The sequence below is a fragment of the Malania oleifera genome, chromosome 4, assembly GCF_029873635.1.
Source record: "Malania oleifera isolate guangnan ecotype guangnan chromosome 4, ASM2987363v1, whole genome shotgun sequence".
NCBI classification, from domain to species: Eukaryota; Viridiplantae; Streptophyta; class Magnoliopsida; order Santalales; family Ximeniaceae; genus Malania; species Malania oleifera.
In genome coordinates, this window is record NC_080420.1 from 2,337,647 (window position 1) to 2,356,248 (window position 18,602).

Below are 18,602 nucleotides of genomic sequence, written 5' to 3' on the forward strand. Positions count from 1 at the left end.
GTTTCGAACTTTCTATTTTTGGAATGGAATATTTACGGAATCTCCATGAATAGGATCAAACCTTATTCCATGGTATTTACATGAGATTCCTCTTTACTTATTCTTAAGCAAGTCCCCGAGAGGGCTTAGTTGATCCATGATTTATGTTTCATCTTTTGTTTCCTTTTCGTTTGTTTCGAGAAATATATCGATCAATCCCGATTCTTTCTTTATTGATTCTTTTCCGATCGAGATGTATGGAGAGCTTAATTGCTCTATTAATATTCTTGTAAGTACACCTTTCACAATTTTGAATTGATAGTGAAAGCATTATTATGGTTAATACTAGAATGTCATCATAAATGAAACTCCAATGTTTTCTCACTATAAAGTTGAAACTACTAGAAGATAACAAAGGGTAATTTTATAAGCAATACTATGTTGGAATAAGTAATAGAATGATTCCCTTTTAATTTTTCTTCTTACCTCAGTCAGCCGGTTCGTGAGAGGAGTAAGTAATATATTTAATCATTTTTTTATAATTAAAAGGGCAAGTCTCGTAATAATAATTGATTCACATAGGAAATGGGAGATTATGGGATGTCACGCAAGGATTTAAAATTAGAACATAATTATTTAATACTAGCTATAATTTCAACACGACGTCGCTTCCTTAAGGAAGGTCCGATCGCATTCTCTTCACCAGGTCCGATCGTATTCTATCTGGTTAGACGGAAATGGCATCGCGGGACAAGAAACCTCGGATACCTTCTACCAGTCGAACCGGCGGTATCCGGACGCTCGCTGATTTGAACGCCCGTTCCGGCCATGACCCCGACAGCGACTCCGATGGGCCTCAGGAGTACTACACTGGTGGCGAGAAAAGGTCTTTTTCTATCTCTAGCTTTCTCTTTCTTCTCTTTTCGCATGATCTGCGAAGGTCCTTTTACCGGCAGCTGCTGATCTATTGCCGTTTCTATGTTGAGATTTATACTCTTTTATTGTTGTTTTTTTTTTCTTCTTAATTTTTAGGTTTTCCAAGAAATCTGATTGTATTTCTGTCTGATGAAATTGAGAGAAAATGATTATAATTATAGGACCTGATTTTACGGATTTGTTATGATTTAGATATGACTGGGTTCCAGTATAACAAAATAACATGGGGGACTCTGTTTTTGTGACCATGAAAAATTGGAAGTGCAGGGCCTTTTGAGGCTGAAAAATAGTTTTCATTGTTTTTCATTTCCAATTTTCTAAAGAAAAATATGAAGAGGGTATCTTATTTTCAATGGTTTTTTTTTCCCCAATATTTTGCATAGGAAATTTAGCAAACATTTTTTTTCAAATTATCCGTATAAAGTTTGACACTTTGAGACACATACTCTATGATTGCGTAGTTGATAGTATCATGCTGCTGATGGGGATCAGCATGCCCTACCTATATTATTTTCAGATATTGTGACACGTGGATGGCCTATTTCCTTTGCTGATATGCTGACACGTGGACGACCCCTTGATGTCCACATTTCTTTTGCCGACATGATGACATGTGGATGACCTCCCGATGTTCACATCGGTTCATAATTGTTTGTAGATTTTGAATGGATTATTTGAAGACTTGCTTTGAAGACTTTTCATTGTGAGAAAAACTCGAGTAGAGATGCCGAAGCAAGTTCGAGTTTAAGACCCATGTGGGTCCCACACGGTCTTGTGAGCTGCACACACAGCTCCATTGGGCTCACATGAATTGAGTCTCCCTTTGACTTTTGTTTTATATTTAATTTGTAATCTTGTAAGACAACTTACTTGCTTGCATGTGCATGTCTTAGTAAGTTGTGTGTGTTAGTAAGTTGTGCTTAGTTTTTTATTGTGTCTAGAAAGTTGGAGCATTTATTTTATTAGAAACTTGTAAGAGTAATTAATGTGTCTAGTAAGTTGGTGTCTTTATTATTTGTGTCTCCCATGCTTGTGTGATAATTGTTAGTTGTTTAATGTCTTTGTCCTCCCATGCTAGCTAAGCTTATTAATGCTTTATCCCCCTATGCTAGCTATATATATACCCCTTCATTGTAAGAACTATGTGTAGAGAGAAAAGTATTGATATTGAAAGGAAATTCCTTTGTTGAAACTTGTTAAGCTTTGTCCAATCTTTGTGATTGTGTAGTGTGAGGTTACGTCGTTCTCTTCGGAGATTAGTTGGTGAGAGACCACTATTCTATCCAGTGACTTCATCCCTATCCCACCTTTACAACTTCCCTCTATCACCCACACGGCCACCACCAAGTTACACCCAAGGCCAACAATCCACCATTTCATTGCAGCATACATATTACATTCCAAAGTTTGCACGAAGGACTTCAGGAGAGTTCTATCTTGTGTAGAAATTCGTCAAGTCAACCATCATTTTGATTGGTAAATTCAACATTCATTTGGATCATTACATACTTACAGCAGTTCCACTTCCATCATTACATTTCAAAGCTTGTTCCAAGGAATTTTCTGGCATGGTCTAAAGACTTGTGTTGAACAACCTCAAGTCATCCAAATAATTCTCTTGGTAATTTTAGTACTTGTGTTTGAATCCTTGCTATATATTGTAAACCCTTGCTTATATTGAAGCCTTTGCTTGAAAGCCTGAAATTCCATACTTGAATACGACATTTGAATCCATAGATTGCAATATTGATACTTGCTAGTTTAAAATCAATTATGGGAATATTGTAGTGCTAATCATAGAACTTTTATACTTGTAATATTGAAATAACATCTTTTCCGCATTTAACTTGAATCCTTTGTGTAAGAATCAATTGGGACTTATTTCTTAACATCATACACCTTTTAAAAGTCCTTGAACATGTGAAATATAGTATGATTTATTGTATTTATGTTCAGATAATTGAATTCTTAATTTAAAGTGTATTGAGTGTATGTGCTTGCTTGTGAGGGTTGAATTAGTAGAACTAGGTCACTCTCTCCCGTCCTACATCATCTTGGTATCAGAGCTTAGGTTAGAATAGGCTAAACCCTCAAAGTCTCATTTCCTTAGCTCGCAGGATTTTAGTTTCAGACTGAAACAGCTGCAGGATTTTGCCCAGAACAGCCCACCTATATTCTGAATTTTAGATATTTGGAACTTAGTTTGGTTAGGTTTACACTTGACCCTACCTTGTGTGACCAAACACCATTCCAAGGGCTTCTCTAGTGTGTCCGAATCCTTCCCCAACCCCTAGGATGTCTACTCTAGTCAGGAATCCTTCCCAAGGTTGTAGGATTAATGATGAAAGAGAACCACCTATGCTTCCTAGAGAAATACCTCCCCTCCTTCCACAAAGGCGAGTGAATTGTCAAGATGACTTTGCTAAGAGACCCCTATGTCATGAGCCCTATGCCCAACATTGGAATGATGAGGACTATGAGGTTGATGACTTTCACATTAGGAGACCTTACCATAGAGACCATCGTGATCCTTACAAGAATGTAATGAAGACAAAAGCCCACCTATGATGGGCAGATGAACCCTAAAGTCTTACAAGATTGGTTGATTGGGATGAATTCCTATTTTGATTGGTGTAAGATGATTGACCCTCATCGTGTTAAGTTTGCAAAAATGAAGTTAATGGGGCAAGCCAAGCCCCATTGGATAAATGTCGAGAGGCAAGAAGCGAGGTTAGATCATTGACCCATTGAGCATTGGGATCTAATGAATGATAGGTTAAGGGAGAAGTATGTACCCCTTAGTTATAGAGAGTACCTTATAGATCAGCTTTACAGCTTGCGTCAAGGTAGCATGACTGTTTTAGAATACATGAGATCTCCTGATTCCGCCTAGGATTAAAGCCTGAACTAAGGAGAAAACTATTTCGCCATCACATTGAGTCCCTTGAACAGGCCTATAATTTAGCTCATGACTTTGAGCAAATGACTAAAGGGCCCATGGGAAAACAGTTTGATATCTCTTCAAATGAGTCATACTCTTGAAAGATACAGAGTTATGACAAGTCACGACCAGTGCAATTAGGTCAAGATATCTCCTAAGAGAGCAATTCCACAGTCCAACAATTTATGGACAAAGGAAAAACACTCATGTTTGGATCCTCTCACCAGAGTTCCAGCAATGCAATGTACTTCTAGTCATCTAGTGCCATAAACAAGGACACTTTTCCAAACAATGTCTCACCAGGAACTTGGCGCTTGATAGGGAATATGGTGAGAAAAAGGAAAAGAAAGAAACTAGTGGTGAATCCTTGAACATCATAAGTAAAAAGCTGTGTGAGCAGGAAAGTCAAGATACAAATGTAGTGTCAGTGGATGTTCCTAAGGAGACTGAAATACCCCAACCTGAGAAAGAAACACCCTTAGAAGTATCATCCCTACCTTAGTTTAAGGATGTCATCTCTGAGCCACCTAGTGAGTCATCTCCCATAGAGACAATCAACATATCACTGACCTTGTTCCTTATTCATCTCTGCCTCATTTACCACATCCTAGAGTAAACCTGATAGAACATGAGGAGCTGAAACAAGTGAAGGAGCTGGAAGAACATGACCTTATTCAGGAGAGCATAAGTGACTACCCTACTCTCCTTACTCTCAAGAAAGATAACACTTTGAGCACATGCATCAATAATAGAGCCACCAACAAGATTGTCATCGAGAATAGGTTTCTCTAAACCATTGTTTCCAATAGGGATGTGAGGCTCATAGGTTACTTCTTGAAAGCCTTGTGGACTATGTTAGGCTCGTATTTTAGTGCCAATCAGTCTTTTAGTGCTTACTACCCCCAAACTAATTGGCAAGTTGAAGTAGTGAATAGGAGCCTTAGGGACCTATTGAGATGTTTGGTAGTTGAAAACATCATAGCTTGAGATTTATGCTTTCCTGTAGCCAATTTTGCATTCGATACTCAGTAGTTCAGTGGATAGGACCGCAATACTCAGCCCATTTTAGGATATCACAGGATATTGTCCTAGAAAGTCTGCAGATCTTATTTCACTACCACTTAAGTCTAGAGTGAGTGAGCCGACTGATGTTTTTGCAAAGCATATACACAATCTACACTCTGAAATAAGAATAAAGGTTAATTTGAATTTTGAACATCATAAATCTTGTGCTGATATACATTGCATGTTGAAAGAATTTTCAAAGGGTGATATGGTTATAGTCCTTATTCGTCTTGAGCAGATTCTTGTAGGAAAGGTGAGGAAGTTACATGCTAACAAGATGGATCATTTCAAAATTTTAAAGAAAATTGGTGCTAATGCTTACATGCTTAATATTTCTGTTGATTTTAGCATAAGCAATGTTTTTAATGTTGAAAATCTAACCCCTTTTCTTGTAGCATCTTCTTTTAATTCTAACCCTGCAGGTGACCCCACTCCATTTCCCACTCCTTTTGAACCTGAAAAATCGAAATTGCCTTTGCCTCTACCCCTACCCATGCCCAAGAACCTTGATGTAATCTTGGATGACAAGACAAAGTTCACACAAGCTAGATCATGGTGGAAGTTTGTGGTCAAGTGGAGAGATAAGTCACTTCCCGAAAGGAGTTGGAATCTTAAGGAAGTTCTCCTTCATCTTAACCCAAAATCTTACTCCCAGTACTTAACCTCTAATTCTTTGGAGAAGAATTTTTTTTGGGACCGGGAGAGATGATGGGGATCACCATGCCCTACTTATATCATTTTCAGATATTGTGACACGTGGATGGCCTCCCGATATCTACATTTCCTTTGCTGATATGCTGACATGTGGACGACCCCCCGATATCCACATTTCCTTTGCTGACAAGATGACACGTGGATGACCTCCCGATGTACACATCGGTTCATAATTGTTTGTACATTTTGAATGAATTATTTGAAGACTTGCTTTGAAGACTTATCATTGTGAGAAAGACCCAAGTAGAGATGCCGAAGCAAGTCCGAGTTCAAAACCCATGTGGGCCCCACACATGGCTCCATTGAGCCCACGCGAATGGAGTCGCTGAAAAGAATAGTTGTCTTTCACCACTTGATCTCCGAGAAGAACGACGTAGCCTCTCACTACACAATCACAAGGATTGGACAAAGCTTAACAAGCTTTACAAAGGAAAAACCTTTTTAATTCAATAATAATGCTTTTCCCTCTACACATAGTTCTTACTAGCATGGGGGGACAAAACATTAATAAGCTTAGCTAGCATGGGGGGACAAAGACATTAAACAACTAACAATTCCCACGCAAGCATGAGAGACACAAATAATAAAGACACCAACTTACTAGACATATTAATGACTCTTACAAGTTACTAACAAAATAAATGCTCCAACTTTAATTACCAACATGATGTAGGACGGGTAAGGGTGACCTAGTCCTACGATTCAACCCTCTTCAGCACATACCCTTCATACACTTTAAATTAAGAATTCAGTTATCCAAACATAAACACAATAAATCATGCTATGGTTCACATGATGTTAAATTTTTAAAAGGTGTATGATGCTATCCAGAAAATAAGTTTCAAAAGTTCTTTCACAAAGGAATCAAGTTAAATGCGGAAAAGATGATATTTCAATATTTCAAGAATGAAAGTTCTACGTTTAGCACAACAATATTCCACAATTGATTTCAAGCTAGCAAGCAGAAATATTGAAGTCTATGGATAAGGCTTATAAAATATGAAATTTCAGAAATTGGAGATAAGGCTTTAACAAGATTTAGTAAAGGTTCAAACAGATACTGATTTACTAAGAGATTCAATAGATGCTAGACGTCGCTCAACACATAGTTGGATCACACCGTAGGTCTTTTGATCAAGCTTCAAATTACCAAGACTAATGCAGCAGTGGAGTGGAGGATAGATAGCAGTGGGTGTATACTGTGATGTGGCCGTGTGGGTGTTGTTTGGGAGGTGGTCAAGTGAGGGGGAGGGATAGGTGGAAATGGAGTCGCTGGATAGGATAGTGGTCTCTCACCACCTGATCTCCGGGGAGAATGACGTAGCTTCACATTACACAATCACAAGGATTGGACAAAGCTTAACAAGCTTCAACAAAAGAATTTCTTTTCAATATCAATACCTTTTTCTTTACACATAGTTCTTACAATGAAGGGGAATATATATAGCTAACATGGGGGGACAAAACATTAATAAGCTTAGCTAGCATGAGGAGCCAAAAACATTAAACAACTAACAATTCCCACACAAGCATGAGAGATACAAATAATAAAACACCAACTTACTAGACATATTAATTACTCTTATAAGTTACTAACAAAAAATGCTCCAACTTTCTAGACACAATAAATACTAAGCACAACTTACTAACACACACAACTTACTAAGACATGCACATGCAAGTAAGTAAGTTGTCTTTCAAGATTACAAATTAAATATAAAACAAAAGTCAAAGGGAGACCCAATCCGTGTGGGCCCAGTGGAGCCGTGTGTGGGGCCCACATGGGTCTTGAACTCGGACTTGCTTTGACATATACTTAGGTCTTTCTCACAATGAGAAGTCTTCAAAGCAAGTCTTCAAATAATCCATTCAAAATCTACAAACAATTATGAATAGATGTGGACATCGGGAGGTCGTCCACATGTCATCATGTCGGTAAAGGAAATGTGGACATCAGGGGGGTCGTCCACGTGTCAGCATATCAGCAAAGGAAATGTGGACATCGGGAGGCCGTCCACGTGTCACAATATCTAAAAATGATATAGGTAGGGCATGCTGATCTCATCATCTATATCATTTTCAGATATTGTGACACGTGGACAGCCTCTCGATGTCCACGTTTCTTTTATTGATATGCTAACGTGTGGACGACCCCTTGATGTCCACATTTTCTTTGCCGACATGATGACACGTGGATGACATCCTGATGTCCACATTAGTTTATAGTTGTTTGTAGATTTTGAATGGATTATTTGAAGACTTTTCATTGTGAGAAAGACCCGAGTATATGTTGAAGGCCCCACACGGTCTTGTGGACCTCACACACGGCTCCATTGGGCTCACACAAATTGGGTCTCCCTTTGATTTTTGTTTTATATTTAATTTGTAATCTTGTAAGACAACTTACTTGCTTACATGTGCATGTCTTGGTAAGTTGTGTGTGTTAGTAAGTTGTGCTTAGTATTTATTGTGTCTAGAAAGTTGGAGCATTTATTTTGTTAGTAACTTGTAAGAGTAATTAATGTGTGTAGTAAGTTGGTGTCTTTATTATTTGCGTCTCCCATGCGTGTGTGGGAATTGTTAGTTGTTTAATGTCTTTGTCCCCCCATGAGCTAAGCTTATTAATGCTTTGTCCCCCCATGCTAGCTATATATATACCCCTTCATTGTAAGAACTATGTGTAGAGAGAAAAGTATTGTTATTGAATTAAAAAGGTTTTTCTTTTGTGAAGCTTGTTAAGCTTTGTCCAATCCTTGTGATTGTGTAGTGAGAGGTTACGTCGTTCTCCTCGGAGATCAAGTGGTGAGAGACGACTATTCTATCCAACGACTCCATCCCTATCCCACTTTCACGACTTCCCTCCATCACCCACACGGCCACCACCAAGTTACACCCAAGGCCAACAATCCACCATTCCATTGCAGCATGCATATTACATTTCAAAGTTTGCACGAAGGACTTCAGGAGAGTTATCTTATGTAGAATATCGTCAAGTCAACTATCATTTTGATTGGTAAATTCAGCATTCATTTGGATCATTACATACTTACAGCAGTTCCACTTCCCCTTCATTACATTGCTGCGTTTGTCTCGGTGTTTAAAAGCTTGTTCCAAGGAATCTTCTTGCGTGGTCTAAGACTTGTGTTGAACAACGTCAAATCATCCAAACAATTCTCTTGGTAATTTCAATACCTGTGTTTGAATCCTTACTATATATTGTAAACCCTTGCTTATATTGAAATCTTTGCTTGAAAGCCTGAAATTCCATACTTGAACACCACATTTGAATCCATTGACTTCAATATTGATACTTGCTAGTTTAAAATCAATTGTGGGAATATTGCTTGCTAGATATAGAACTTTATTCTTGAAATATTGAAATAGCATATTTTCCGCATTTAACTTGATTCCTTTGTGAAAGAACTCTTAGGACTTATCTCTGAATAGCATCATACACCTTTTCAAAATCCTTAAACATGTGGACTATAGCATGATTTATTGTGTTTATGTTTGGATAACTGAATTCTTAATTTAAAGTGTTTTGAGTGTGTATGCTTGCTTGTGAGGGTTGAATCAGTAGGACTAGGTCACCCTCCCCCGTCCTACATCAGCTGCTCAGGTGGTATCTAAATTTGGTGGCTGGGGTTACATAAAGGAAGCACATAAGAAGTCTTAGAGAAGGGGTGAGTGGTTCATGTTTTTTAGTCCTGAATATTTATGTACTTTAAAAAAAAAAAATGATTTCATTGCTTTGGTGTGTTGATGAATCATTCGAGTACTCTACCCTTGTAGTTGAGGGGCCTGCAATTGGTAATAAGAACTGCAATTTTGATGAGATTTGACCTACATTTTATCTTTGCAGAGCCTTCAACTTGGTCCATGCATTCAATTGGCTTTATTTCTTCCTCTCTTGAGTTCACTTCTTTTCTATGAGCAGATCACAACGCTTTGGCTTTTCCCCCCCCCCCTTCTTTGTTATTAAGCCTAAAGTTTGGAAAAGAATCCAAATTGCTCTTTGAGAGAGAGAGAGAACTGGTGCTGAGATATATTGGGTTGATTGTTTTAGCTGAGTTGGTCACACTGAACCTTAGTAAGCACATTGTGGATTTAGAATTTAGATTATTGTGACTGGCTGGAAGCTGGAACTTGGATGGAAGGGCTCATTAGTACTTGGTAAGGTACAAATTTTTGGGATGTGGATTTCATAAAATGGCACTAATTTGGTATTAGAAGAATATGAAAGATTTAAAGGGGCCACTTTTTTATACCTCAAAATCGAAGAAGAGTGGAGAGATTTTTTTTAAAAGACAAAAATCTCATTAGACATCTTTAAAAAATAGCCAATGGGAGGCATTCTTGTATGACCATTGACTTTTGTTTCCTTTCCCCATGTTTCTCTCCTCTCTTATCACTCTAGCTAAACCAAACAATGAGAAGAGACGAATTTCTTCTCTCCTCTACACTTCTCTCCAACCAAGGGGATTGAAGTTATTTTGTTGATGATAGCTCTGGATTTAGTGGCCATTGGGTTTGCATGGCAGAATATATGAACACTAGCAGTAGCGTTTGGGTTGATTATAATAGGAGGCACCTCTTGAGGTGCTATGATTTTTCACATGCATTATGATTTGTAAGCAAATATTTTTCCTGATCGTCTTACATTGTTCGTTCGCTAATTGACCTTTTGTTGTTCATTCTTATATGAATGACATTTGAAAAGTGGTTTAAATGTCTGATTGTTTGCCTTTGTTACATAATAGGGAGGTTAAATAATAATCCATCAAACTTATTAAATTTCCAAAAAGCACTCATTATCAGTGTTTTAAAAGGCGTTATTTCAATGCTTTTTCTACCAAAACACACCAAGGCGCAATTATAAAGGCGAAAACCTCCAAAGGCGTGTGCCTTCTCGTGCTGCGCATACGCTTCGACCCAAAAAGCACGCCTTTTATGCCTTTAACAGAGATGCATACGCATTATAGATTGTGTACAGAATGTAAATATCCGGGTTCTTGGTCGTTCATTCGTTGAAATTATTCAAATCATAAAGCCTCCATTAACTAACGATCCTCTCTCATGACCTTCAACAATGTTTCAGACAATCAATCGACTCCAAATTTTCCTACTCTAGCGACTTTATTTTCTTGGTTGGTCTCTCTACATGTCAAGGACCTGACAGATCCTCAACACTATCAGTACTTCAGACCTCCAAATCTCCAGTGTCTTCTCTCATCTTTGTGACCTCTATTTCATGCTATGAGTAGTGACTACTGTTCAAGGACCTACTTTCCACTGCATGACATCTATCCATTGCATTTGGAGATTGTTTGGCAGAAAGTTGTACGGGGTCTGAGAAGCAAGTGAGGAGAGAGAGAGACGAGACGAGAATATTGGAGAGATGCTGGGAGATGAGAGTCAAGAAAGACAAAAGATTGGAGAGTTGTGGGACTGGGGTCTTCTGTGGAGTTTATATATATGCATATATGTTAGGGACACGTGGCTCTTTTTAACCAAGAAAAGCACACATATGCTGAGATCTGAACTTGAAGTTCTGACTTTAGCCCCACTTTAAGTTATTTAGGGTTTAAAACTAGATAATAAATTTTATTTTAGTAAAGTTTATATGAAGTTTATTATCTATAACTTATATGTATAATTTTAATAAAAAATTAAATTCTCAAAAGGCTTGTGCCTCGCCTTTTATAACACTGCTCATTATTTCCAGTTAACCACCTATCTTCTGCTTTCTTTTCTCTAATATGCTTCTGGAATATGATTTTTTTTTGTTGAAGGCTCAAGTGTTGGCTAACATTGATAATTGTGACATCTGCAGCGGAATGCTTGTCCAAGATCCTTCGAAGAGCAATGATGTGGATTCAATTTTCAACCAAGCTAGGCAATTGGGAGCTGTAGAAAGGCCCACTGATCAGCTTCAACCATCTTCAAGCTCTGGAAGCTTTACTGGAACTGGAAGACTTCTCTCAGGGGAAAGGAGGGAATCATCTGTTCCGCAGCAACCTGAGGCCATTATGCACAATATCATTTTCTGGAGCAATGGTTTCACTGTAAATGATGGTCCTTTGAGAAGCTTGGATGATCCTGAAAATGCATCATTCCTAGAGGTAATACCCTTCCATAAGTCCAACTTCCCATTTTTACTGTACTGAGGTTAAAACAAAATTCCTCCTGTTTGAAGGCAGAATAATAATAGTAATAGGATTCGATCTTTACAATAGCTTTTAGACTCAAAAGGAATAAATTGTATACTAAGCATTAAAAGTTGTATCATGAAATAATTTTTTCTTTTTTAAATGATGAGCTACTGTATAAGATTGTAAAAACTATTAACTCAATGTATTTAAATCCTATTCACTGGGGAAGGAAGAAGTAGGATAATAACAAAGACGAAACGGGAATAAAGGTGGATTAAGGGAGAGAAAAGATGAACGTCAATAAAGTCGATAGGGATTCATCTTCTCCAGATTCAACAACAAATCACTGACATTCTCCTCAAGATTCACAATCTCAATAAACTCAGTAAGTGGAAAATTATTCAATTATCACACTACAGTATATGAATCAAAATTTGGTTGGGGCCCAGGAATTGCTAACTCGTGACAAGATTCAATAATTTCATCCTGTTAGTTCTCAATTTGAATTGAGTTACCAATTTTACATTGGACTCTTCTGGGTGCTCCCTGAGCTCAATTAGAACAATAATTTTAGGTTCACTTGCGATTTCCTATTTTATGTGATCATATTTGTAGTCCATTACAACAAGTTTTGTTGCTTCTTTGAAAAAGACACTTTTGAGATTAGAAGCCATTACATTCAACATAAAGATCAAAAGACAAACCGCAAATCTATGAATTCTCTCTTGGAAACATTACCATTGAAATAAGGAATATCCTGAAAACAAGGAATGGAAGCCCATGGAACATTTCCCAAATCCATATCTTGCAAGTATTAAAAACACTGGAAGCAATGTTTCTGAATTCCTTGCTGATACTTCACAAAGTTTCAGAATTAAAGTGCTGACGGCCCTGAATTTTCCTTTTCAAATTTATATTGCAAACTCAGATCACTGTAAAATATCTCATGAAGGAAAACCAATTGTTGCTATAAATTTCAAAATATTGAAGCTCTGTCTCAATCTTACTGCTGGCAGACTTATTCATCGTCCAAAAAGACACATTGTTTGATTCAGACCAAGATCCTGCAGAACAGGTCAAAATATCACCAAGCAAAATTCAAATACCATGAAAATTATCCAATTTCTCGTGTCTGGACTTTTCTTGCAATTCTTGAAGTATCAGAAGAACGCTGGAAATCCTTCAGATGTTCTTTACTGGCTTATGAGTGCATTGGCTGCTGCTGATGGTTGTTTAGCAATGATCTTCCAAATGGTGGTAGATAGAAGGTCAGCAAATCCAGTGGTAGTGGTCTGTCAACAGAACTGCAGCACAAGTGGAATTAAAGAAGTGGCAACCATGAGCTACAGCCTTATCTGAGGATGGTGAATTGGGGGAATAAGGCTTTTTGGAGGTTTCTGTTTTTGTTGGTGGTGGTGGTGGAGGTGTCAAACAATGATATCAGCAATGTCTATTTCAAAGATGAGGGACAGTGCTGAGAGAAAATCTTTCATGATAGAGGGACTAGCTAGTGACAGATTGGGAAAAAATAGGTAGGACTTCTGAGTGGTCATTTAGGGGCGTTGTTAGCAAACCCATCATTCTTCCCTAAGCTGTCAGAGTCAGATCGAAGTGAGCAAGAGATACAGGAATCATCGCTCATAGATGTGAATTGAGAAAGCAAGCCCAGAATTTTTCTTAGTTAGACTCTGCAGTGTTGTTTTGACTGATATTCTGTGGTAAACTTGCAGTGCGTGCAACATTACAGGGTTACATGCACACAGAGAGAGAGAGAGAGAGTCTGAATTCAAAATATGATAACTGTCTCGACATACAATAGACAGACAGAGCAGTCTGAATCCAATATATGATAACTGTCTCAGCATTCAACATACTATAGACAACCTACTCGTACACCCAACATTAAAATTAAACAAATAATTAAATATCTAAGCAAAATATGGCCTAAACTTTTCAGCAAGTCATCGTCCATCAGCGGATTGTTGTACTATTATTTCTGGGGCTATGGTGATGTTTGAGAATTATTTATTTATCTGCATTTCTGTAGCAAATGTTTGGTTGATTTTAAGGAGAGCTTGTTTATTTTTATTTTCATTTTTCCTGTTCCTTTCCTTATGTTGACTGAATGGCAGTGAACAACCCTGCTCCTTGTGCATAGAGTCTCTATTATCATGTTTCAGTCTGTAATGGCATTCTATGTTTTGTGTTTTTGGTGCCTCCTGTTGCAGAGCATTAGAAAGTCCGAGTGTCCAAAAGAGCTTGAGCCAGTTGATAAGAGGTCCTCAGTGCATGTAAACCTCATAAGGAGAGAAGAGAAGTGCCCTGTGAGCCCTTATTATTACTTTCTAATTTATTGCATTGCTTTTATATAATGTTGTAGAATAGGATGCTCACATTATTTGGTTATCAATTCATATATTTTGGAAAGAATACACCAACGGGTGACTGGAACCCATTCAAGGTTTTCAAATTGATAGTAATCCCTTACAAGGTAAGCAGTGTTATTCATGCGCTTAAGTGCTTCCCTACATGCCTTGCACTTCTATAGGCCTACAATAACCGAGATGTAGGAGAGGATATGAACTCTACAAAACACAACTTATTTTGTTTTTGCATGTAGTTTTTCTTTTTACCTAGTGCAATGGTGGTACGCTCAAAATTAAAAAGGTAGGTCGAAGTCAAGGAAACAAAATCTTCAAGGAGGTAAGGCTGCATAAACCTCCATGCCCTCGTCTAAGACACGATATGGTATAGGAGCTTTTTTGCATTGGGTGGTGCATTATTTCTAGAGTGGGAGGATTATTTGGAGTCACTTATAGATTAGTGCTTTTATGTAAAATTGATGATAATAACCAACAACAATAAACAAATTCTTAAGGCCCACTAGGTAGGGTCGACTACTTGAATCCTATTCCACCAATTTATGCAATCATGGACAATATTCTTCTACAAATTCAGGACTATTAAATCCTTACTATCTCATTTCAAATTATTTTAGATTTCCCCCTACCCTTTCTATTGCCCCTCATTATAACTAACCCACTCTTCTTCATTGCTGTACTATGTGGCCTACGTTGCAAGTGCTCAAACCTACTAAATTGTCCCTCTCTTATCTTCTACAGGAGTTCTGCCTATCTTACTGCAAATACATTCATTTCTTAATTTATCTTTTAACATTATACCACTCATCTATCTTAACATCCTCATCTTAACAACTTTTACTTTTTGGATATGTTGTTTCTTAGCCGCCCAACATTTTGATCCATATAACATAGCTGGTCTTATAGTCGATCTATAAAACTTCCCTTTTGATTTTAAGGGTGTTTTAAGATCAAACAACACACTCGAAGCAGTTCTCCATTTTAACCAACCTACTTTAGTTCTATGCATTATATCTTCAATTTCTCCTTCAGCTTGCATAATAGATCCAAGGCGTCGAAATCTACTAGTGCTATTGATTTCTTCATCATCAAGTTTAACTGTCTCCAATATTCCTCCTACTATGACTATAATTACATTTCATATATTTGGTCTTTTTTCTACTTATCCTAAAGCCTCTAGATACTAAACTTTTCTCTATAAATCTAACTTATATTCTACTCCACCCCTAGTTTCATCAATTAAGACAATATCATCTGCAAACAACATACATCCTTGAACCTCATTTTGGATACTCCTAGTCAATTTATCCATCACTAAACCAAAAAGGTAAGTGCTCAAAGCAGATCCTTGATGTATACCTATTGTGATTAGAAATTCTCTAATCTCTTTACCTATAGTCCTAACACTAGTCATTACTTCATCGAACATAGCTTTAATGACATCAGTATGCCTACTACAAACACACTTTTTTTTTTCTAAAACCCACTATAGAACTTCCATAGGTACTGTATCATACAGTTTATTTATGTTAATAAATGTCATATGCAAGTCTCTTTTCTTTTCCTTGAACTTCTACATGTATCTTCTTAAAAGATATATAGCTTTTGTACTAGATCTCCAAGAGTAAAATCAAATTGATTTTCTAAGACCTTTGATTCTAATCTTAATTTTTGTTCAACTACCATTTTCCACAATTTCATTGTATGACTATAAGTTAAATTCCACGATAATATTACAATTTTGAATATCTCCTTTATTTTTGTAATATCAGTATTAAAGTGTGTTTCCTCTATTCATTTGGGATTTTCTTAGTTTTTATAATTTTGTTAAATAATCACTAAATTAAAGAAGTTTTGAAAGTCATAAATTTTATTTGGTTGTCTAAAAATAAGTGCTAGATTAAATAAGTCGTGTTTGGATAGTTTTATTATAAGTGCTATGTTAATCTATTAGAATAATTCCATTATTATTATTAAATTTCAACATATAATAATATATTATTACAATATATAATAAAATAATTTATGATCATTAAATTATTTAATAATATTATTATTGAATAAATTAACAATTTAATCAATATAAAATTGTAAATATTTATATTATTATCATATAATTATTATGCAGAGTTTTTTATGTAATAATAAAATAATATATAAATGTAATTATAATTTATATTATTAATAAAAATTAAATTAACATTTTTAATCCATATTTTTCTAATTACTATAATTCATCATTGTTTGGAAGTTCTTATAATTAACATCTAAATATTAGGACCAAAAACATTTATCTCCCCTAAGATTTGACAAAAGGATACAAACCTACCCTAATGTTCCAAAAATCCTATGAACATCCCTTAAGCGTTAGCGAAAAGGTGTGGACTTACCTTGAAGTTTCAAAAATCTCACAAACTTCCTTTAACATTTGATATTTAGGAACACTGAATAGTGTTCGCTGGCCCTGTCTTTTTATAAAATATGAGGTAAGGTTTGTGTCTTTTTTGCAAACCTCAAAAGTTTTTGAATCTTTAGAGGAGGCTTGTATTCTCCACCCCTCCTACCTCGCAAAGAAAAAAAAAAAAAAACCAGTTTTTTGGGATATTTGAGACTTTATGGAAGATTTGTGTTTTTTCACCAAAGCTTTAGGAGAGGTTAGTGTGTTTTCTCCAAAATACTATGGTTTTTATAATATTTTCTTAATAATTAGAAAATCCGAGATTAGGGGGAAGATTTGTCTCCAATAGTTGTCCTACTATGACTATAATTACATTTCATATATTCGGTCTTATTTCTACTTATCCTAAAATCTCTAGATACTAAAACTTCTCTCTTTAAATCTAACTTAGATTCTACTTCACCTCTAGTTTCATCAATTAAGACAATATCATCTGCAAACAGCATACATCCTTGAACCTCATTTTGGATACTCCTAGTCAATACATTGTTAAAATATACAATTATGCCAATGCCTCTCTGCAGCACCCACTTAAATCTCCAAAAGCATCCCCTGATTGCCTTTGGGATTCACTTTAAAATTTCCTTAAAATGTGGTTTCAAAAAAGTACTTTTTTCAGTAAGTACTTTGTGCAAGCCGAACACCACTCTTTCCATTTGTGCTTATTTTAAGTGACGGAGTGCTATATAAATTTTTTTTTTTTTTAAGCGTGCTCCCAAACAGGGCCTGAGTCTTGACACAAACAGTGAGGGTGTTATACTCAAATCAGAACTAGAAACTCCTGATACAGCATGGGAAATTTGTGGGCTTGGGTTGCATTATCTTGTTCTTTTTGTCTTAATGATTATTATTAAATGCAGGAACGAGAGAAGCATCGCAATGCATTCGAGGGTGTTGGAAGAACTCTAGGTAGTAGCACACCTTCAGCTGCACCTGAGCCTGCTGTTGGTGGGACTTCGCTACACACTGCTCCACTCCGTTCCATGGGACTGACTCTGGATGAAACAATGCCATCAACCTCAATTCAGCTGAGACTGGCTGATGGCACCCGCATGGTTGCACGCGTCAATTACCATCATACAATTGGTGACCTTCGCGCCTTCATAGACACATCCAGGCCTGGGGGTGCTTGCACGTACCAGCTGCAGACTGTGGGATTCCCACCCAAGCAACTTACTGATCCAACCCAGACAATAGAGCAGGCAGGACTTGCTAATTCAGTTGTTATCCAGAAATTCTAAGTCTTATCTCTCCTCTGCTTATCATTTACCTGTTCTCTGTAACGGAAGCCAAACTCACTATCCATTTCGAAACAAAGTCTTTTGTAGCTGGAAAACATATGCATTTGGGGATTGTGTTAAATACTTTTGAATGCGTGCCTTTTAATTGACAATTTTTTATCAGCACTGTTTAAAGAAACATACTAAATAATCTTTAATGGTGATCATTTGCCAGCTGATCTCTTGGTTGCCACCCAACTTGCTGTTTGTTGGTTTGGTTGTGGATTGAATCCCTTATTTTCCAGTGTATTGTCATCTTTTGAAGTCCATTATAGTTAAAACCCCAAACTTTCTGGGATTGAAGGGATAGTTTCGCTGAACAGTGGAATGATATTTTTGTCAAAAATGGATGGCTCTACTCTTTTTTAATCTCAGGACCTTTAAAAAGTGAGGGAAGGTAGACGAAACCGTTCAAGAGTTCATGAGACCTTTAAAAAGTGAGAAAAGGTAGACCAAATTTGCAAAGTTTTTGGCTTTTGATAGTTACAAACTAGGGCTGGTTTTTTTTAACCTTATCTGGTGTTCACGAGTCTTTAAACCTAGTAAATCAAGGGTGTTTTTTTTTTTTTTTTGTGGGGGTTGGGGGGGAGGACATTACTATTAAACCCAATGTTTAAGCATTGACACATAGGCTAAGCTAAAATTATCGTTCTGTCTAAACATATTAAACGGTGGAGATATAATAAAATTGTTAGG

At 36.7% G+C, this 18,602-nt stretch overlaps 1 protein-coding gene across 1 annotated transcript; it reads left to right on the forward strand.

The window, feature by feature from the left end:
* The first annotated feature begins 574 nt into the window (after positions 1 to 574).
* LOC131152937 (plant UBX domain-containing protein 4-like) lies at positions 575 to 18,104 on the forward strand. Its single transcript, XM_058104904.1, has 4 exons — positions 575 to 865; positions 11,469 to 11,757; positions 14,016 to 14,111; positions 17,487 to 18,104. The coding sequence occupies exons 1-4, from the start codon at positions 717 to 719 to the stop codon at positions 17,865 to 17,867; spliced, it is 915 nt and encodes a 304-aa protein (XP_057960887.1). The 5' UTR covers positions 575 to 716; the 3' UTR covers positions 17,868 to 18,104.
* The last annotated feature ends 498 nt before the right edge of the window (positions 18,105 to 18,602 follow it).

What these genes read in the sequence shown, in the direction of transcription:
- LOC131152937 (XM_058104904.1), top strand. Translation starts at nt 717, where the DNA reads ATGGCATCGCGGGACAAGAAACCTCGGATACCTTCTACCAGTCGAACC. An exon ending in TACACTGGTGGCGAGAAAAG is followed by an intron (nt 866 to 11,468) that starts GTCTTTTTCTAT and finishes TGACATCTGCAG; the next exon opens with CGGAATGCTTGTCCAAGATC. An exon ending in GGAGAGAAGAGAAGTGCCCT is followed by an intron (nt 14,112 to 17,486) that starts GTGAGCCCTTAT and finishes TATTAAATGCAG; the next exon opens with GAACGAGAGAAGCATCGCAA.